Source organism: Pleurodeles waltl, chromosome 12, assembly GCF_031143425.1.
Source record: "Pleurodeles waltl isolate 20211129_DDA chromosome 12, aPleWal1.hap1.20221129, whole genome shotgun sequence".
NCBI lineage: Eukaryota > Metazoa > Chordata > Amphibia > Caudata > Salamandridae > Pleurodeles > Pleurodeles waltl.
This window is the reverse complement of record NC_090451.1, coordinates 652,761,786-652,784,901: the sequence shown is the minus strand read 5'-3', so window position 1 is coordinate 652,784,901 and position 23,116 is coordinate 652,761,786. Positions and strand designations below refer to the sequence as shown.

The window sequence follows — 23,116 nt, the reverse complement described above, 5'->3', positions numbered from 1 at the left end:
GTATCTTAATGTAAGTCATAGTAGTGAGGCTAAAAAAAGAAAAGGGGGAGGAAACAAAATGCATCTGCCATCTGCTAGGGGTGGATTGGCTCACCAGAAAAGATGTGCAAACTATTTATGGAAAAGCCATGTTCAAATGTATCACCTCAAAACAATGCTCATCCACATACATGAATATTTAATTTCAATTTCTTTCAAAGTAACATACCCACCTCATAATGGAAATATTCCCATCAAAGGTGTTACCTTTTATTCAAAACAGATGTTGATCACTTTCAAGACAGAAGAGGAAAGAAGCAAAGAAATCTGAAGCACAAACTGTTGATTGATTTATTAATCTATAATCAAGGCACAGAATAAACAGGTCACAGTGTATGCTCTGACTAGGTATTTGTCAGTTATTAGGCACAGCACAGTACAGGAGAATGTAGCATTCCACAATATGGTGAATATGCGGATGGAATCTAAGAAATGTTTCCGCATAACGAGTATTGCAAGAGAGCAATTGTGTCCAATATTCGTCCACATAGGCCTGAGCCATGCAGGATTTTCAAGATAACCATTGTCTTTGCAGCAGGGTGCCATTTGGATTCATTACATGTAAATACACCTGACGCTGATATCTTGAAGAAGTAGAATTACTACCACCCTTGTGGATAAAAACTGGATATCCACATATAAACAGTAATCACCACAAATGTGCATGAGCCCATTAGTCTTTGGAATAAGCACTGTATGTCATTCTGGTGTACTTCTTGTTGCCACTGTTACCTGTCCATGAACTACAAATGACCAAACACATTTTTATCCATGATTAAGATACCATAAATAAAATAAGTAGTTTCTAAATTTTGCAGGAAACCATTGATTTCAACGAAGAAGTGTAGAATTGTTTTCATAAGCAGGAAATGTCCAGGCAGCTTAGAAATACTTCAGTGTTGATAAATTAAACAGCATATCGTAGAACTTTCGCTCTATTCTGTGAAAGAAGGTTGTTGAAGCAAGGAAATCAGTGTGCAACATTATATCATAGCTTTCCTCAGCCAGTAAAATGAACTACAAAAACTCCATCAAACACAATGTACAATTATGCTCAGATTTTGCAATACTTGTACTGGAATCAAAAACAAAAAAAGTGTACGTCATAAGAAAGACAAAAAACTCATGAAATTGAAACAGGAATATTAGAATCACTTGTGAAAGAGTAAAAAAGATTTCTCATTGTAAAAATGAAGTCACATTTTCATAAAAAATAAATAAACATCAAATAAACATAAGCCTATAATACCACCATGATCATTCAATAAATCACAGGGATCTGAATTATTAATTTGAATTGATCTTTTAGATTTTATCCACCAAATAATGTTTGTCAAGATATTCAAATAATAAATAGCAATTGCAGTACCAACAAAATGATCAGCGTCTCTCTAGAAATGAGAGTTTCTGTGTGAAAATATGCAGCAAGCAAAAGAAATAAGATGGAATTTGTTCCTTTGATGATAAAACATATCACATAATGGCAAATGATATACGGAGACCATTGACTGTTTAGGTCTTTGAATCAGACGGTTTAATTTAGAGTTTGTTAATCTAGAAAGGCTCAGACCCATTTTAAATGCGACTGAAACAATGAATCAGATTTCAAGAAATTTTCTAGATTTGGATCAGTTTTAATTTTAGGAATTATTCCAGCAGGTGTCTACGCCTATGTGTCTCATTTCTGATCTTCTACTGGTTTCTTCCCTCCTCCATTATGAATCTTTCTAGGCTTTCATTAACTTGGGTTTCTTTGCCAACCAGATCCTTTTCCAGAACCCAAAGCCGATCACCATGGTCCTGGTGTTTTCCTTCTGGATCATGTTTCTTTTTGATTGCTAGTGCAAATTAACTTTATGTCAAACAGGATAAGTGTGCATGTTTTTCATGAGCAAATACAGATTCAGAGTATCAATTGTTTTATCAGTTTACAAAATATCTCTCTTTCACTCAACGAAAAAAGGTCTCAATTTCCACATCTATAGAGGTTGATTGAATGAGGTGCATATTTCTTAGTTAAAAACAAATGTTGAAAACTGATTAAAAAAAGATCATTTTTTTCTAGTATGTAAATATTTGGACTGTATTTCGGATTGTCATTACACTCAGTGAATGTTGGATTGATTATTCAAGGTATAATATTGTGTCCCCTGTCTTACCCACATATTGAAATGCAGTATGAAAGGGTGAACTCTTTAATCCTCATCTGAAGACCATGCTTCAACATTATGTTTTAAACCTTTTACATCTGATATTTTATCAAATGTGTCTTTTTGTTGCTGGTCTGTTGCTATGTGAAGCTGTCCTTCCTCAAAAGATAGCGTATTGGAGATGGTTTGAAAAAAGTTAGCCATGTCCTTCCCTTTGGCAGAATCAGCATTTCCATTTTGATTTTCAGATGTTGGCCCTTCCTCTGAGGACATTATGTGTTCCTCTTTCAATCTTGCATTTTCCTTTTCATTTGATGGTCCAAGTAGTTCCTGAAAAAGGCTCTGGCTCATAGCTGACTTGGAAAAGGAAATCTCCCTTTCATCAGATTCTTGTATTAACTTGTTTTGCTCTAATGAGTCACAGTCAGGCTGAATTTGTATGCCACTTTCAATGTTTTCTTCGCTCTCTTGATTAATTAAGTCTACTTCTTGACATTCATCTATGCTTGAGTGACCATTTGGAATTTCTCTCCTAATCTCTGGAAGGTCATTTATGTCAGCCTCAATGTTTAACCCATTAGGCTCATCACTGTTTTCTTCTAAGAATTGAGATTTTTCTGTGAAACGTAAAGGGTTCAACAAGAAATTTTCAGGATTTATGGGAAACAGCTCTTTCAATTTCTCCGTCATGGTTTCATCACTTAAAACATCTGCTGAGTCACTGCTCTGCTTACTTGTTTCTGTGTGCATCTCAGAAGACCAGTCTTCAGTTTGTGATGGATGTTCAACATCTTTAGGGAGATCTGCAATGTCATCAACATATTGTATTTCTTCTTGGGTGGATATCTCTTGTTCTGACTCTATCATCGGCACAGAGTCTTTCCCACATCCATATTCTAGTGAATCTGTCATGGCATGCACTGCAATGCTCTCATTAGTTTCACAAGCAACTCTTTCTAGTTCTGAGCCACAGCTACTAAGGACTTCATCGTCAGAACCGTTGGCTGCTTTTGTCACATTTGGGGATTCTTCATCAGAGGAAATTGAATCATCACTCTCCATACTTCTAATTTCTAGATTTTGTTTGAAACTGAGTGGTTGGCCGTCTTCTATACTTTTGATATCCTCAGTGAAACACATAGAAGCGTCTTTGGAATCTACAGGTGCAACACTTCTAGCACTGCTAAGTCCAAAGTCACTCTCAGTCGCACCTTCTAAGACATTTAATGAAACTGAGGGAATGATGGCATTTTCTTCAGAATCTGGAGTAAAGTCTGCATCATCATAATCAAACTTTTGTTTGTATATGTCCCTCATTACACTTGCCTCAATGACTTGTTCAACATGTTCATGTGATTCAACTTCACTTCCTTCAATAACTTGCTTGTCATGTTCCTGTGATACATCTTCATTTTCGTTAGTTATTTGTTGGGTTTGTTCAAGTGATGCTTGTTCAATTTTTTCAATTACTTGGTGGACAAGTTCTTGTGGTTCCTTTTCACTTCCTTCAGTAACTTGCTCATCTTTTGTATGTGATTCATCCTCACTTTCGCTAGTTACTTGTGGGACATGTTCATGTGATTCAATCTCATTTCTTTCAATCAACTGTTCAACATGCTCATCTGATTCAACTTTCCTTTCCTCAATAAATTGCTGATCATGTTCATCTGATTCTTCCTTGCTCTCTTTAGTTATTTGCTGAAAGGCATCATGTAATCCATGTTCTCTTCCTTCAGTTACATCTTGGACTTGTCCATGTGATTCAACTCCATTTCCTTCAATTGCGTGCTCAAAGTATTCATGTGATTCATCCTCACTGTCTTTAAATACCTGATTAATATGTTCACGTGGTCCATCTTCACTTTTTTTAGTTATTTGCTCGACATGGTCATGTGATTCAACTTCAATTTTTTCAATTACCTGTTTGACATGTTCATGTGATTCAACTTCACTTTCTTCAGTTACTTGCTTGACATGTTCCCGTGATTCAACTTCACTTTCTTCAAATACTTGTTGGATATTTTCATGTGATTCAACTTCATTTTCACTAATTGCTTGGTTCACATCTTCATCTAGTTCAGCTATAACCACTTCTTTAATTACTTGTTCAACATGTTCATGTGATTCCAAATCTACATTTTCAATGTGATGCTGATCGTGCTCTGATGGTGTGAATTCATTTATTGGTGTTTCAGTTAAAGGTTCTGGATCCTCTCCATCATCACTTTCAAACTTTTCTTGGTACTCTCTTGGTTCTTCACTTTCTTTAGTGACAAGTTCAGGTGCTACATCGCTACCATCAAGACTTTCTTCCTTTTGCTTTGACATTGCGACTGTATTTGTTATTTCTAATCCAAACTCTTCAGTTTCTGTTTCATTACTTTTGAGAGTTTCCTTGTCTGTAGCTTCCATCTCATTTGTTTCAACAGCATCACTTCCTTCCATTACCTCTTCAACATTCTCAGGTGATTGAGTAACTACGCCCTCAGCATTCTCCGTAGATGACTCCAATAACATGTCTGCATTTGAAGATATTTCCATTATAAGTCTTTCAGTCTCTGTTTCCTCAATGTAATTCCTGTCTTGTACCTCTCTAAGATCAACTTCTTTAAGAGATTCACTTTCTTCACTTATTTCTTCATCTTCCTCATTTGATTCAATAGCTACATTCTCAAAGTGTGTTTCATCCTGGTTTGATATTGTACCTGTATGTGGTAGTGAGTCTTGTTCAATTTTTTCCTCACATTCAAATGCTTGCTGATCCACTTCGTTCATACTTTGTGTTGTGAGAGTCTGACTTTTTTCATATTCTTTTACTAAGTGCTCAGGTGATTCATCAGATTCATCACTCTGCTTTGATGCTGTGACTTCATGTCCTGATTCAAGTGCTTGTGTCATTGCTTCACCATATTCAAACCTTTCTTGATGCACCTCTTCCGTCTCACTTACCAGGATAGCTTCACTCTTTTCTATCAGCTCTTTAGCAGGAGTGGATGATTCATCAGCAAGTTCTTCAAGGTGCTCCTCAACTTGCTTTAACATTGTGTCTTCGTTTGTTGGGGTTTCGGTTTTGTAAGTGATTATTTCTGTAGACTCACATTCATCTAATATTTCTTGGTCATTTTGAACATTTGCTGAGAGAACACTTTCCTGAAAATCATCTATCAATCCTTTGTCTTCTGAATCTATAACTCGTTGGTTGGAAATAGTCAAAATATTTTCTTCTAGACTTTCTAAATGTTTTACGAAACAAGTGTCCACCTTTTGTGTGTCATTTTCTGTTTCTGTGGTTGTTTGGCTTAAATTGGCCTCTTCTGACTGTGGTGTGCCAGTCAAAGATAATGAAAGCTCGTTTTCGGATGGAACACATTTGATGCTAGTTTCTTCATGGCATGCATCGCCTTCCTTCTGAATGTGTGAAAACACTTCTGGAGAAACCTGTACATCCAGATTCAGGACCCTCAGCTCATCAACTTCATCTGGAACTGGTGTAGTATCTGGTAATGCTTTCTCCATACCGTATAATTTGTCATTTTCTATTTCGCTTGTGCCTACATTGCATGTTTCACTTTGGGACAAATCTTCTAAAAACACATTCTGTGAGACAACCAAATTTTCTGAATATTGAGTTTGCATATGATAAGCTTCTTGTTCACTGGTAATCTGTTCCAGCATTTCCTGTTCTTCATCAGACTCCTGTTGTTCAACATTGTGCCCTCCAACCTCAAGAGGTTCTGGGTAGACTATTGCATCATCCTTGGGGATATTGTGATTTGAGATTTCTTCAGTTTGAGTGGCAAATATATTTGCTTCTTCATTCTGCTCTTCAACTGAACGCGAAGATTGATCTGGTACAACGTTTTGAACAAGGTCTTTGTTCAAGTTCATATCTTGCCCACTGAAATCCATTGCCAGATCCACATTCAAAAATTCTGTTTCCTTTTCAACTTGAGTCAAAGCTTCTAAAGATTCCTGTGTCTCCAAATCTGGCACTTCTGTATCTTCATCATAGGTGGGCAGGGGTGTGGTGTCTTCTATGGTGTCTTCAAACAGACATTCTTTGTTGTTCTCTGCGCCTAATTTGTATTCATCACTTGTTTCACTATCAAATATTTTCTGTGATATCTCTTGTTCTGTGTCAATAGAATCTCCAGAAGATGTATATTCACTTTGTGTTTGATATACCGCAGGTGCTTTCACCCAGCTTTCTAACCCTAGTTGCTCTTTAGCTGTCTCCAGAACTTCACTACCTAAGGGGACTTCAGTGATCTGCTCATCAACAGGTTCAGCAATTGCTCCATTGTCATCCGCTCTGATTTCACTGTGTGATGTTTCTTCACATTTTAAGTTTCTGTCTTCCAGTTGCAATTCATTTGCATCCGATTCTAATTCCCTTTCAAAGCCACTGATACTTTCATTATTTTCAGTGCTTGCAATAATGTCACCACTCCCTGTTGGTCCTTGAGATATATCCTCATTAAGAGTTTCTGTCTTGGGATGCTCTGGTTCACTCTCAGTCTTGCTGGTGAATTTGCTTTCGTCTGGGTAGTGCCCTGTTTGACTAATAACCTCATCTTCTTGTTCCACACCCATGGCCGGTGGAAAAGAGACCATATCCTTGACTTCGGGATCCTCAAGAATGACTTGCTCAAAAGTACTTTTGCTCACACCATCAATCTCTTTTTCTAAATCACTCACTCTTGCATTTAGGTTTTCTTCTCGCATAGAATTTTCAATTGCTGTAAGGGTCTCAGGCTTCCACGTACCAGGCTCAGTGTCTCTGATCACCTCTTCTTCAGTGCCACATTCACCCATGTCTGTGTTTTCAATTTGGTCAATATTTTCTTTCATACCTAAATTCTCATTAACTCTCACACTAAGAATCTCATACTCTGTAACCATGTCCATCCCATCATCATTTTCTTGATCTTCAGTCAGGTCTTCTGGATCATTTAAGGTATCTTGCTCTCTTTCTCCTTGTTCAAACATTAACTGGTCTGCCACTTGCCCCTGGGTGTCACTAGGCATGACTTCTGTAAGCTCTGCATCTTCAGTAGATAGTGATTCAGTCTTAAAAAACATACTCTCCTGAACGTCAGATACAACGCCGTAATCTTCAGTGTCATCTGCTGCACTGGCAAGGTCTTGCAGGTTCTCCTCTTCCGTAATTTGTAAAATGTTTGATTCTGTAGCCACTGTATCTGATTTTAGACTATCAAATTCTTCAGTTTTATGTGTTAGCTCCTCAAGGCTTTGCTGAAAAGTCAAGTTAATATCTTCACTATTTTCTTGGGTCAGTGATTGTAATAGTGCCTGTTCACCCAATGTTTCTTCCCGACAAGGGATTTCCTCAGGTTCACTGATTTTGACGATACTTGGAATGTCAGAGGCCAGGACCTCTGCCCCAAATCTCAGTTCATCTAGGCCATCATCTGTACTTATCAAAAGGGTGCTTGTAATATCTTTCTGCTCCACAGTCTCTTTTTCATCACCTTCTGGATATAGTGCTTGCTCAGAGGAAGGATAATCCTGTTCTTTGGTCTCTACCTCTTCATGAGGTTCAATTTTCTCTTCTTCTTCTTTTTCCTCTTCTTTTACTAGGGTTTCCATATGGGGAGGCCTATGACCATAAGATCCCAATGGATGAGAGTCACTAGAAGGTATGTCGAAAGTCGCACCCATGGCTCTGAGAAGGCTGGGTTCAGTTTTAGACATGTATATTTTACCTGCATCAGTATCTGTAGCTTCTATTAGTTCTTCTATCTCTTCGAATGTTTCTTTAAGTACATCATCTCTGAATTCTACTTCTTGGATTGTAGGTTCTTCATTTCCATGATGTTCCTCAGCAATGAATTCATTTTCTGTTTGTTTCTTAGGTAATTCCTCCCTGACTCTCTCCTTTGATTCTTTCTTATCTTGTACTTTCTCACTGTCCTGTTGCTTTCGCTCGATATGTGAATCAGAAATTGTATTGGTGTCTACGGAGATGTCAGACTTCAGTGCTTCAGAAGGGTAGTCAGTAAATTTAGTTAAACTAGATGGTATTGATTTTGACAGAGTTTCCACTTTGATCTCTTCAGAAAGCTTAACGTTTCTCACTTTGGACTCTGATATACGCTTTGTAGGGCCAGCAGCATTGGTGTATGTAAGTTTTGGAGACTGGACAAGGGTGCCTCTTGGAACCTCTACAGTGAGCGGATGTGGGCTTTTTGATAGAGTGGTCTTTTTCACATTTAAGAAACTGGATTGATTCTTCTGCAGAGATGCTTTATTTTCTCTGTGTAGCACTGGTGAGCTGTGACGAGAATCCCTGGCGGCATATTTCCTGACATCTGGAGACATTTCAAGGAATGGACTGCTGCTATAATCCGACTTGGAATCTGAAAAACAAAACGTATAATGAAACGTTTTTCTACTGCTCTTCTAATTCACATTTCACCATCACATACATCCCACTTTACTGACACTCACAAAACAAATAGCTGGAGACAGTACAGGAGTATCAGCTTGTCAGCCTTTGGCAAATTCAGAGCACAGTGGGTCAATGGGGAGAGTGGCATAAATTATTGAAGTGAATATTGAGGAAACAGAAAAGCAGCGAGGTAGAAATTAAAGTAAATATGAAAACAAGTGGTACAAGGCACAAGTGGAAATACGAGGAATAAGAAAGTGTGTGATAAAGAAGCAAAAGAGAGAAATGGAAATTAAGGTTGTGAGAATGGTTGGAGAAGGTCACAAAAAGCAGGGGAATGGAAGGAAAGCTAGGGGTTTTGGGAATCTGGAGGATTGGAAGTAACAAAGAAGTATGACATAAGAGGCAACATATAGATAAAGAGAAGGAAATGTGGGGAACATGGGATAACTGTCTATGTGTGAAGCAACGTGAGAGAGTAAAGGATGGGCCTTAGATGGAAGATTCAAAATTATATAAATGTCAGGAAAAGCAGAAATAATAGGAAATGAAGGAGGAATGCAAGTACAATTTGGGAGAAGCAGCAAAGGAAATACACAGAAGTTATGGTAATAAAATGGAGTGAGTGGGTGGAAAGGATTTAGTGCATGAATTGGAGTGTACATTAATACAACCGTTGTACATCAGAATATCTTCAACAGGAGTATTAGGTACACAAAGAGAAAGGGACATACAAATTGGTAAAGGAAGCCAAGGGACTACACAGATGTTATGCTGACAAAATAGGGAGAGTGTGTGAAAGCATATAGTCAAGGAATGGAAGCCCAAATTAAAGAACAGTTCTACGTTGGAATATCTTTATAAATCTTGTTGACAGAAATATCACTCCAATTAGTGTACGTTTTCTCTAATTAACTAAAATACTGTGATAATTTTAGAAATTATACTTGGGCCACCATATTTCAGTTAGAAGATATTTTGGTTGTGATATTATGTATGGTCCCACACCCAGGACAGCAAGAGAAAAGTACATTGAGGCAAAAAGAGTTGGACTAAGAGAGCAGGACATTGCATGGTGCAAATGGAAATAAAGAATGCAAGTGAAACAAAAATTAGAATACATAGAAGATGCGGAGTTGTTTACGGATAATCCATACTGATGATGGTCTGCATTCTAAATGAATATAAGCAAAAATAAAAATTAATTTGAAAGACTTGATGTTTCGATGGAGCATAAATCTTAAAGGGGTTTGCAGCCTTTTCATAAACTACTTTTGTCTAATAATGGATTTTGACTCCTCAAATGTACCAAGACTTAACAGGAAGAGCAAAAAGGAGGATCTTGAACCTCTCTCTTAAGTGAATATAAAATATTGTTTCACCGCATCAAGGTCAGCAACTATAGGGATGAAAATTCACCCATCGAGAGGAATCTGTACTCTTAGTTACAATAATGAGTAGCAGGACCCATATACTGTGAGAGTATTGACTGAGAAGGCGGTCAATGAAGCACAAAGGCATGGAGTCTTTGTGACCGGTTTGCATTTCCGCCCCAAGAATAAGGGCCAGCTAGGATCCTTTATTAGCTTTCCTGAAGAACACTTGATAAATATAAGACACACATTTCCACAAACATCCCTGTTCCTGAGAGAATGTCAATGCCAGGAACCTCTCCTCATTCAGGATTAGGAATCATTAGCATTTGTATTTCCCTGTGGAATCATAGGAGGTGGAAACAGTGAGCGCTATGGATGTTATTCAATAGCATTATAAGGCAGCTTAATTAAGCAATCGGAATGAACATTTTCCAAAAGACAGACTTGCACAATGCACTTTTATATACTTTAAATTCAGCTGCCTGATCAATCACATTTGTGTATTTGTGGAAGATCTCTGAAGATGTGAGAACTTTTGAAGGCTTTCCAGTGGACAGAAGAGTTCACCTCTACCCAATGAGTAGACTTTATACGGTGTCTACAGAACAAGTGATTAAAAATTAAAAATACAATTGAGTAAGATGGCGAACTGGTGAAGAAGAAGCAGTCTCAAGATGGAAAAGAGTAGTTAAGTAGAGCAGTTTTAAATCCTGGACTTTTTCTCAAGAGGAAACCATAGCACAGGCAGGTCTTTAGAAGGCCATCATGTATGTGCAATGCAGTGTCAGCAAATGAGTAGGAACACGTTGCATACATATTGAAGAACAAAGAATCTTAGTGCCCTTGTTTACTATAAAATAAAAGGGTGAAAAAAGAAAAAAAATTAATCAGGCTAAAATAATGGCTGGCAAAACCTGGAGCATGGAAGTCGATAAATGAGGTGCATAAAAAGGAGATACCATGACATTGTGTCCTAGTCCCAAATGGTATCTGGCCTTTATTCAATATATATCTGCCAAAGGAGGCCTTGTCCCAGTTTCACATGCTCTTTATGTGGTGCCCTTTACAGATGTATTAAAAATAGACTTCTACCTACAAGATTTTGATTTTCTGTAGCTAATGGCTATTTGACAAGAGCATATTACAAGATGAATAGGAATAATATTTTAGCCAAGGTTACTGCATCTGCACCAGAAAAGGTTCTTAATCAGTGGAGGTGGCAGAAGGGCCTTACTGTAGGACAGATGGATGAATGGTTCACTAGGATAATGGTTTTCATCTAGACCTGAAATCTAATTCCATGCAGCACAGTTAATGACATGAGTGGGGATCAGATTTGGTTAAGACAACCCAAAGTCATGGCACTGTATGGAAACTGCACTAACAGAGTGCAAGCCTCTTTGTTGATCTTTTGTCAAATACTCCACCGACCAAGTTCTGACTATGACGTTTTTATATGAAAATCTTCATCAAATTGATGAAATAAAAATATTAGCCAGACGCTAATGGTCACTTAGGTGTTAGAAACAGCTAGGAATTCCATCTGCCTAATGACTTCCACTGATATTTAAATTGTTACTTAGGATTTTTGAGCCGACTGAAGATCTGGCTTCTATTAGAAAGAGCTTCCGGCTAATCCCCTTTTATGTAAAGGACATCCATAAGACAAGCATACTGCATCGCAGAGGTAGTGATAACCTATTTGTTTGACTTAGATATGTTTTCCTAAATAAATTACTTCTACTGAAGAACTTTCTCCATGATTTCATGTAGTACTTCGGAATGGTCTGTTTCTTGTGCAGCTTCCAGTCTCAGTGGTAGAGGGTTGTGTCAGGTTCACGTTGCAAAATGGAGCCGACATTGTGCATGCACGCCAAGGTTTGCGTTCACCGGGAGAGAGTTTAGAGAGCGTGAGAAATACTGGAGGAAGCTTTTCTTCACCTTTTCCTCTTCCTTATATTTGCATATATAGGTAGGATCACAAATTTTGAGATTCATGTTGTTAATTTGTGTCCCAGTTAGTCTATCTTAGACCGAAATGCCGTCCTTGTTTTCTCACAGGGAGCAACAGCCTTTGGTGAACCTGTTGGTACCAAAACATCTTCATAATCCCAATCCATCTAAGCCAGGTTTTCAGAATGTAATTTTATATCAAATTAAATTTTCTGTGATACCTAGTGGTTTGCGCACTGACAGCTGAATCTAGAGGTGTATGTTCCATTCTACTTTCCACAATTGACAAAAATATGGACTCTTGGAAAAATCCCTTCACTTCATGGTGCCTTAGTGTCCTTGACTTGTAAAATTGAGCGTGCTATCAATGCACTAAATACTTGGGTAAAACTATACACAAATAGTATTTCTAGGTAATGTTTACAGGCAACAGTACTAAAAGTGCAAAGATCTCATATATATATAGAATACTAGGTGAATGGCTCGGTGAGGCAGAGGACCACCCACTATAAAAGTTCCCCCACTGCCTTGTCAGAATCTTTAAGCTTTCAGAGCAACTGTTCATATGCAACAGAATTCTCCTTCTAAAATAACCTTTGGTGAGGGTTATCCCAAACAAATCCTTTTAAAAGATGTTTACTCAAACTATTTCTATTCAATTGCAATTTCATAAACAAAATGGAATATTACTAAATGTAAAACAAAATTCACAAATCAGAGAAAGAAATTGATCAGCTATAACCCCTTAATGAAGAATAGTGGACTGTCTTACCTCTGAATGGAGAGGCCTGTTTGCTGTCGGTGAAGGGCATTAACAGCCTGGTGCTCTCAGCTTCCAGAAGGGTCCTGTGAGACAGAAACATAGGAAGTATTAGGAAGGACAGTGGGGAAAGTGCATCTTCATTGGGCCTGACTATTACAACATCTGAGCAAGTCATTCAACCCTCTACATTTGTGAATTTTGTCCGATCAGTGTATGTGGTGAAACGATTTTGTGTAGGATAAGAGCCCTCCTTAGTTATTAATTAAATGCTTAAATTCAGCTGTAAAGAAATTGGATGTGAATTTTCTCGGATATGCCATTTCAGCAGAAAAATATGATTGGCGGAAGCAAAAAACGCTACATTCTTTGACAACCTAATGGTATCAGGGACAACTCCTTGCATGGCTTTTGACATGGGGGACAACATGTGACATCCAGGAGCCTTGAACCTTGGTGACATCACTACAAGTGACAAAATTGAAGTCGATGAAAAGTCCTACACAGTAAGGATAAAATTGGCATAACCACAAAGCTTTATCATGTCAGATAATTTGCTGTTTTGATTACTGAACCTACTTGTACTGTGATATTGCCATAATATATTGGATCTGCTTTCACATGTCAGGAGCTTTGCCATTACACGACAGGACTACAGTCATCATATTCCCAGATAATGCCTGCATATGCCAGGGCCCATTTGTTGAGTGCTACAGTTATTTTGCCAGGGTGTTATGTCTTTTTGATGCATATACTTCTCATGCTAAGTATGTCGGAATGATAGGCCTGATGGTCTCCGCCATTATACACCGGGGTGCAGAAATTATGCGAGAGGTGAGCTGTTGTCCTCCTCTGCCTTTGCCTGACCCACTTGTATTATTAGGGTTCTGTCTTGGTATGAAGAAAAACTAGGGCCTGCATCAGCACCGACCAGACAGGGAAAGAGCAAGAAGCCATGTTTCCCTTCTCTTCTGCCTTCTGCCAAGTGCAGGAGTGGTCAGGGTAGATGGGCAGAAAAAGAGCATTTATTGCTTGTCTTCCAGCAGAACATGAGGGCTATGAGAAGGAGGAACATGACATAAAAATGTCTCTCCTACATGCTCCTACCCTCATGGCTCTTGATTGGCTGCAGATTCTTCCTCGCAGCAAACCGTTGAAAGCTGTGTGATTACAAAAAGCAATCAACAATCGGAGACAGCAGAAGGTTCTTAAAGAGCCCCATCTACCCGCTCCAGCATTGCCTCCTCTATAACACCAGTCCCAGGGTTAGTCACAGAGATAGCAAAAGCCGCCTTCAAGATTGCAATTGAAACCTCAAGGAACCTCCAATTGATGTTTGGCTCATGTGACAATTAGCTCCAGGAATATCATTTTTACTGGGTGCATTCTTGCATTAATGTTGATTACTGAGTTTTGCATGTTTCACATAAATGTGTTTTTTCTTATGATTTAATGCACCTTTTGCATGTGTGAAAGTGGTTAGAATAAAAACGTCATACAAACAACTGTCAAATACATTGAGAGTCTGTCTCTTGTGACATTCATACATGAGGGCATACAATTCTCGTACAGATGCCCTGCATTACGCAGGAATTTTAAGCTTGTATGCAGAAATGTATTTAAATTTGGCAACCGTCGAATGTCAGTAATGGACCAGATTGTCAATATGCATTTATAAACCTTTTAGAACATATAGTCATTTTTTTAAATAGATTTGCTGTGTGACATCACACAATCAATTGATAAATGAACCATCCCAAATGCCTCCAATCTACTTGCTTGAGTTTGGGTGAAAATCCACCTATTAAAAAATATCTGGTTTTAAGAAAGATTTTACTTCCAGCTGCTAACTGTCCTTTGCTATCAATAAAAAACAATACAAGGTAGGTGCCGTCCTTGATAAAGAAATTATTAACACTACACAGTTATCTTATGCAGCTCAAATGATCAACACAATCTGAACAATCTTTAGTGTGAAGGTGAAGAAACATAGATGCTGCATACACTGAAAAAGTAATATTAAAGAAAACATGTACTACATTTTAATAATGTTTCTAGTTTTCCATATGGAGCACATACACATGTATAAGGTAAGCCCTGTTTTTCCATAAGCAAATCAAGCCAGTGATGACTTAACATTCCCTTTTTTCTGGGGCTCGCTTATCTTGCTTTCCTATGTGGCTGTGCCAGAAACTTTACATCGTATATCAAGAATCTTGAATCAATTATAAAAATGAAAAACACACTTTAGCAGCATTTTGTAATATTTAATCAATATCATTAACTATAAATGATCCCTAGTGTCAACTAACTAAAGGCAAAAATCTGAGTGTTGTAGACGATGAGGGTAATATTGCACAAGCGTTGATAACATTTTTACTATATTTAGAGATTGCCTGTAAGAGGGCATTCAGCTTGAATTACTGAATGCCACATTCGTCAAATTCTTAGGTACCCACTATTTTAAATGTGGGTCTACTCCTGAGGTTCTGGCATCAGAGCCTCAACTGGGTCCACTATCAGAAACATCATGCCAGCTGGTCAGCTGTCCTCAATCTTTAATAGGTTCGTAAGACCTTTCCTTGTTGAGGCTGGACTTCCAATGCTGTTCAGAAAAAAATGTCCCACATGCATTTGAAAAAATTTGCAGCACTTCAGTGACTTTCCTTTTTGGTTTTTCAGGGGAAAAAAAACTAAATTCAGGCTTTATGTATGAAAAATGGTGAATGGGCAATAATGTGACTTTGCTGTGTGACTCAAAGTGCTCAAACACTTGTCAAGAGCTCTTTCAATGAAAATTCTGCCCTCCTGCAGCGGGGTATTTCTAAAAGGGTTGCCCCCCTGAGCACTAAATGAGTTCTATAATTCAGTAGATGTGGGAATTGGTTATTCAGAAGGCCAAGCCAAAACAGACGTTGAAGATATTGATATAAATTTAAAGCCATTACAGAAACTAAGAAACTCTAAACAAGTGACAGACTTAAAGGACATTAAGGTATATGACTACAAATCAAAACTGGTGGCTTTTGTAAAACTGATGGAACGTACCCTGAGGATTATTATAAAGACATTACACTTTGGTCAATGAATTAATCAATCACAGGATTAGTGATCTTGGAGTTAGGAGCATCCTGCCCCAGACTTCTATCTGTTTCTTGTTCAGATGCTTCATAGATTCATTGGTTAGTTGCAGTCTGAGTACATAATTTGCCAGTGGTTGCAGGTGCTGAACCTCACCGCTCATCCTGGGGAACCAGACTTATTACTTATCACCAGACTTTAATCCAGGGCAGGACAGAAAGCAATAAAACAGGCAAAGAAGGAGGCAATGGAAGGTAGCAAAACAGCAACAAACGGAGAAAGCGGAGATGAAGACGCCAGGCAGTGGATGTGATAAAGAGCGGTGGTGGAAAAACGGGGCAGGAGGCAGAGTTCAGACGAGGGAACCTTTACATTCAACAAGTACCGCATTTGTCAGGTGGTTGGCTCCTAACAAAACAACTTCTTTAAGATCATAACTTCCAAAATTCCTTAACATTCTGAGGTGATTGTCCTAGTAGAATATTCAGTTTGCAAGCCATGTGCATCTGAGAGCCATCATTTTGACACCAATTATGACACGTGAAAAACATGCATGGGAGACTGAGTGTCAGTTCTATCACCTCTATGTCTATTGGTATTGCTATTAATAATGCACTGGAAACAATCTGATTGGATATGAGTTGAGCTGGCTCTATTTAAATAACTGACATTTGTAGGCTTCAAAAATTAACTCATGTGGAAACCTTTAGTCTCCCACCTAGGAGAGGTGAAGGTGATCAAACTTTCTGATAGTGGAAATCTGGACCTCGCTAGATTGATAAGTATGTTTCATCGATATCAAACGTACGGCACTAATTCCACAATCGAGACTAATTCCTCTACTACAGGCCCCTGACCTGCTACTTTAACTATTTAGTAGTTCATGTCACCGATTGAGTACAGACAAATTGTACTAAATTTCTACTCATGAGCCTCTACAACTCTTCTTTCTTTCTTATTTCTTGTTAGAGACTTCCATTTTCCGTGCCTAATTCTGAGCTTATCTAATTTCAGTTTTTATTGTTATATTATTGTTTTTCTTAACAATGTTAATAGCAGCATTGCTATTATTATTAGCAATAATATTGTAATTAGTAACATTATTTAATCAGTTGCCACGTGAGGGCTGTTGTGTCCTGTTTTATCTAATGACTAAATATATCTCTAAAGTCGTTTATTCGGCAAGTTATTGACAGATGCATCTTGTACTGACATGGCTATAAAGACAACTGAATAACTGCAGACCAAAAATTGGTGGGAAAGCAGGATACAGTTGGCCTACTCCCAGGTATTCAATGTTTACCAGCAAATATCATGAAAACGTTGTTGCATTGTGGAATTGGGGGGGCATGAGTCATCTCAAACCGAAACTTATACTTTAAAAAAATGCACCCAACACAAGGTGGCAGGAGTGTGCAAAAGCGTGTGCGGTACAGCTGCAAGCGCTACAAACACATCTCTACTAAAAGAACAGCCTTCGATCCAGTCACAACAGTAAAGGGCTTCACTGCCACAAGTAGTCACCAGGAAGGCTCTGCACTAAGCAATGTGATCACCTCACACTACAACCAGAGGAACATTGAGAGTCACTGCATCAGGCAAGGCAATGTGGCATTACTGCCACCTCATGGCACTTGTAGTAGGGTATCATAGAGGATGAGAAGGAACATTCACACTTATCCATTAACTATCAAACAAGAACTGATGTGTCAAAGGGATGGACCGTGGACCCCTTTGCTCTTGCTGGTCTGAGACTGTCGTTCTTTTAGCCCAGTCGCAACTCTGTCTTATGTAACCACTTTATTAATATTTCATTTTATGCTACAAAGGAACTGTTATTGACTAAAAGGACTTTTCTTGCAGTAGGCCTTCTTTCTGCAGAGGAGAAATGTATGATTTAAAAAATTAGCATATACGGAGTCATTTGTATTGACACGTCTGAGGGACAAAGGGCCTTTGAAAACGACCTCTCATTCTACATATAGTTTATTGTGGATTTGACTCAAGGCTAGATTTATTGATAATACTTCACCCTTATGGATCTTTTCTTGCGCGGAGGTTTCGGCTTTAAACTTTACTGTTTTAAAACTTCATCTTTTTTACTGTTCTTTCTGTGCATGAAGAAAAAGAGGCTCATGTAGAAATTGGTGACCGGGCCATCAAAATCGATTATGGTGGAGGTAGGACCTCCCCCATTTCAGCACCTACACCAGGCTGCTGCTACCAAATTTAAACCTAGACACCATACAGGCATGCATCCCCTCCCCATCCCACACTCTTCCCAAGGACTGTGCCAGGGCTCTGTGTAGGTGGTGTGGGTGAACCCTGACCACTGACAATGACCACTGGCATCGCGGGCCTTCCCGAGTATTGAACTTCAGTGTCAGAGGACAGGACCTGAATGCCCAGATATAAAACCTCAATGACAGAGTACGAAACCTCACTAAATGGATACAGGCTTTCAGCACTATGAGACTGATCAATAGCAGTGGCAGAGTAGGACTCTAGATATCAGTGCAAAGGTGAATGTCAGAGTGAAGGATCTCAGGACTTGAGTAGACTCACCTTCCTTGAAAAAGAAAAGAAAACCATTCTGTAAGGAAATGCCTCCTTGGCATGGTTACCCCCTAACTTTTTGCCTTTGCTGATGCTAAGTTTTGATTGAAAGTGTGCTGGGACCCTGCTAACCAGGCCCCAGCGCCAGTGTGTTCTTTCCCTAAACTGTACCTTTGCTTCCACAATTGGCACAGCCCTGGCACTCAGGCAAGTCCCTTGTAACTGGTACCCCTGTTACCAAGGGCCCTGATGCCAGGGAAGGTCTCTAAGGGCTGCAGCATGTCTTATGCCACCCTGGGGACCCCTCACTCAGCACATGCACACTGCCTCACAGCTTGTGTGTGCTGGTGGGGAGAAAAAGACTAAGTCAACATGGCACTCCCCTCAGAGTGCCATGCCAACCTCACATTGCCTGTGGCATAGATAAGTCACCCCTCTAGCAGGCCTTACAGCCCTAAGGCAGGGTGCACTATACCACAGGTGAGGGCATAAGTACATGAGCACTATGCCCCTACAGTGTCTAAGCAAAACCTTAGACATTGTAAGTGCAGGGTAGCCATAAGAGTATATGGTCTGGGAGTTTGTCAAACACGAACTCCACAGTTCCATAATGGCTACACTGAAAACTGGGAAGTTTGGTATCAAACTTCTCTGCACAATAAATGCACATTGATGCCAGTGTGGAAATTACTGTAACATATACCCAGAGGGCATCTTAGAGATGCCCCCTGAATACCAACCCAACTTCTAGTGTAGGCTGACCGGTTTCTGCCAGCGTGCCACACACCAGATATGTTGCTGGCCACATGGGGAGAGCGCCTTTGTCACTCTGTGGCCAGGAACAAAGCCTGTACTGGGTGGAGGTGCTTCTCACCTCCCCCTGCAGGAACTGTAACACCTGGCAGTGAGCCTCAAATGCTCACCCCTTTTGTTACAGTGCCCCAGGGCATCCCAGCTAATAGAGATGCCCGTCCCTCTGGCCACAGCCCCCACTTTTGGCGACAAGGCTGGAGGAGATAATGAGAAAAACAAGGAGGAGTCACCCACCAGTCAGGACAGCCCCTAAGGTGTCCTGAGCTGAGGTGACCCCTGCCTCGAGAAATCCTCCATCTTGAGTTTGGAGGATTCCCCCAATAGGATTAGGGATCTGCCCCCCTCCCCACAGGGAGGAGGCACAAAGAGGGTGTAGCCACCCTCCAGGACAGTAGCCATTGGTTACTGCCCTCCCAGACCTAAACACCCCCCTAAAAATAGCATTTAGGGGCACCCCAGAACCTAGGTAATCAGATTCCTTCAACCTGAAGAAACAAGAAGGACTGCTGACCTACAAGCCTGCAGAGAAGACGGAAGACAACAACTGCTTTGGCCCCAGCCCTACTGGCCTGTCTCCTGATTTGAAAACCTGCAACAGCGATGCATCCGAGAGGGACCAGCAACCTCTGAAGCCTCAGAGGACTGCCCTGGACTAAAGGACCAAGAAACTCCCATGAGCAGCGGCTCTGCTCAACAACAGCAACTTCTTTGCAGCAGAGAAGCAACTTTCAAAGACTTCATGTTTCCTGCCGGAAGCGTGAGACTTCACACTCTGCACTCGATGCCCCCGGCTCGCGATCCAGAGAACAAACACCACAGGGAGGACTCCCCGGCGACTGCGAGCCCGTGAGTAGCCTGAGATGACCCCATGAGCCCCCACAGTGACTCCTGCAGAGAGAACCCAGAGACTCCCCCTGACCGAGACTGCCTGTAACAAGGGTCCCGACGTCTGGAACCAGCACTGCACCCACAGCCCCCAGGTCCTGAAGGAACCGAACCTCAGTTCAGGAGTGACCCCCCGTCAATCCTCTGAGTAGCCCAGGTGGTGGCTGTCCCGAGAACCCCCCCTCTGTGTCTGCCTGCACCGCTAGAGTGACCACCGGTCATTGATTCCTATCTGAAGCCCGACCCCTGCTTTGCACACTGCACCCAGCCGCCCCTGTGCCGCTGAGGGTGTGTTTTGTGTGCCTACTTGTGTCCCCCCCCCAGAGCTCTACAAAACCCCCCTGGTCTGCCCCCGAGGACACGGGTACTTACCTGCTGGCAGACTGGAACCGGAGCACCCCCTGTTCTCCATAGGCGCCTGTGTGTTTTGGGCACCTCTTTGACCTCTGCCCTGAGCTGCTGATGTCGTAACTTTGGGGTTGCCTTGAACCTCCAATGGTGGGCTGCCTATGCCCAGGAACTGAGACTTGTAAGTGTCTTACTTACCTCACAATCTAACCTTTACTTACCTCCCCCAGGAACTGTTTATTTTTGCAGTGTCCACTTTTGAAATAGCTTATTGCCATTTTAACAAAGGCTGTATATGATATTGCTTTTATTCAAAGTTCCTAACTTACCTGTGTGGAGTACCTTGCATTTCATGTATTTACTTCAAATCTTGAACCTGTGGTTCTTAAAATAAACTAAGAAAATATATTTTTCTATATATAAACCTATTGGCCTGGAGTAAGTATTTGAGTGTGTGTTCCTCATGTATTGCCTGTGTGTATACAACAAATGCTTAACACTACCCTCTGATAAGCCTACTGCTCGACCACACTACCACAAAATAGAGCATTAGAATTATCTACTTTTGCCACTATCTTACCTCTAAGGGGAACCCTTGGAATCTGTGCACACTATTTCTTACTTTGAAAAAGTATATACAGAGCCAATTTCCTACACATGCATAACATGAGATAGCTATCCAGAAAACAAAAATCACCCGTGGACTGAAATGAGTTCACAGACCACTAAAATGGACTTGAATACGGGAAAAGAGGATCTCTGCCTACAAGAAACTTAATATGCTTCCTGCCAACTCACCAACCAAAAAATGTGCTAGCCACAATGAGTGGGCTGCCTGCCATAACAGGCCTGCTGTTGATTGAAAGGATTTGGCTGCCCATCAATAAAAGCTGGCAAGCAGACGATATTCTCCGCTCATCAAAATGGGCTTGGGGTTTACAGAAAGGGGGTTTGTTGCCTTCTAAAAAGGCTCCATGGTCACTTTAAAGGGTGTTTTGGTTCCCATGAGAGACCGCTAACCTATAGGAGGTGGTTGCAGGTGTCCAAGTGAGACTTGCTGCTCACCAAAAGCTTTTTTTTTCTTTTTCTTTTAGCAAACAGTATCTATTGGTCATCAAATGGGACTTGGTGCTAATGGAACTGAGTTCTGAACATCTACGAGTAATGCAAATTGTCTTATGACTGAATGCAGAGGATATTGATTAAAGGTATGTAGATAGCAAATAAATCCTTAGGTCAAGGAAACAGAAAACCTACCAGACCACCACTGACATCCTTAAAGCACTACTAACTCTAAGGCCCAATCGAGGGGCCATAGACCCAGAAAGAGTGGGGTTCTCCCTTGAGAGACAATGAATCAAGAAGTCCACTTGATCATAATCAGGACGACTGGAATCATGTGGCAGGATGGAGGATAAAATAAGCAGCCAGGGAGAATAAATTGACACTGACGTTGCCGCACTATGTTGTTTTCCAGTGATCCTGACCATAAATCGGAAACGAAGCAGCCTTCTTAGTCAAAACCTCATCTTTGCAGAGAATTCTAGAGTGTTTGTGAAGTAATCCCCCTTGATTGAAGAAGATTCGCTGGACACTTCAGTGTGCTGCTCCGTCACTTTTGTAACTTATCACTCTCCTTTAGTGTGTATGGCATCATTTCCTGTGATGTAATCATATATGCTAACTAGCTTTCACAGGTAATAATTCTCAATACTGGAGCCCTCTGACTCACAACAAAATCTAAACAATGTTGTGTTTTGCTTTGGCTGTACTTATTATGAGAGATACAGCCTGGCAGTGCTGGATTGTCCCTTTTGCCACTCTGGCATTTCCCAAGTAGGCTGCAGTATGGAGGGTTGCTTTCATAACAGTCAGGACTGCCATGACCCGTGGCCCCATTCTAGTCAAGGCCGTCTACGGTGGCAGGCTGTTGTTAACTGGTTTGCCTGGGCAAAGTTTGGTTTCTAATATGGACATTATTTCCTTCTGAAGCCTTTGCACTCAGAAGATTCAAATTTATCAGTTATAAATCATGACCCTGTGGAGGAAGAGAACTTTTTTCAAGAAATATTCTTATTTTAGGAAATATCTTCGGCATACTGGTATAACGAATTTAACACACCAGGTTCAACAGAGGGGAAATCCTGCATGTTTAGTCAACTTATCCAGAATTGTGAAATGTGCTTATTTTTTCAGGGGTGCATCCTTTGACAATTGTAGCCATCTTTTCATTGAGAACCAGCATACCTTGATAATCCATTGGGTTGTCATTATTTTGCTTGAAAAAAGGCGAAGTTTTCACTTAAAGCGTGCTTATCTGTAGCACGAGGCTGAAAATTAGAGTGATATACCTTATGATGGGCTTTACCGGGCTGAAAGAGTGAGTATGGGGAAAAATGAAATCTTGTTTTTATACACTACGGGGTTTTCCAGGAACTTTCACTCTGCCAATTAGGAAGGTTTCAATTTATCAAACTCAGAAGGATGAAAGGCTGAGTTGGCCAAGTAACATTTCAAAGTGAAGGCCTAGATGCCATGTGCAGGTAGCAGGAGCAGGTGCCTACACCATGGGATATAGAGTACATACTGGACCTTTTGGCCCGTATTTATACTTTTTTAGTGCTGCATTTGCGTCATGTTTTAACGCAAAAGCGGCGCAAACTCACAAAATACATTTGCGCCGCTTTTTGACGCAAAAGCGGTGCAAATGCGGCGCTAAAAATGTATAAATACGGGCCTTTAT

The 23,116-nt window shown here is 40.3% G+C and overlaps 1 protein-coding gene across 1 annotated transcript in view; it reads right to left on the bottom strand.

Annotated features, from left to right (window-relative positions):
- Nucleotides 1–316: 316 nt before the first annotated feature.
- Nucleotides 317–23,116, bottom strand: part of NES (nestin) — a 47,606-nt gene continuing 24,806 nt past the window's right edge. Inside the window, exons 3-4 of the mRNA XM_069218296.1 lie at nucleotides 12,703–12,776; nucleotides 317–8,569 (exon numbers count right to left, since the gene is read on the bottom strand). Of these exons, the coding sequence (XP_069074397.1) occupies nucleotides 2,235–8,569; nucleotides 12,703–12,776 (6,409 nt within the window). The 3' untranslated portion in view covers nucleotides 317–2,234. The remainder of the gene's footprint in view (nucleotides 8,570–12,702; nucleotides 12,777–23,116) is intronic.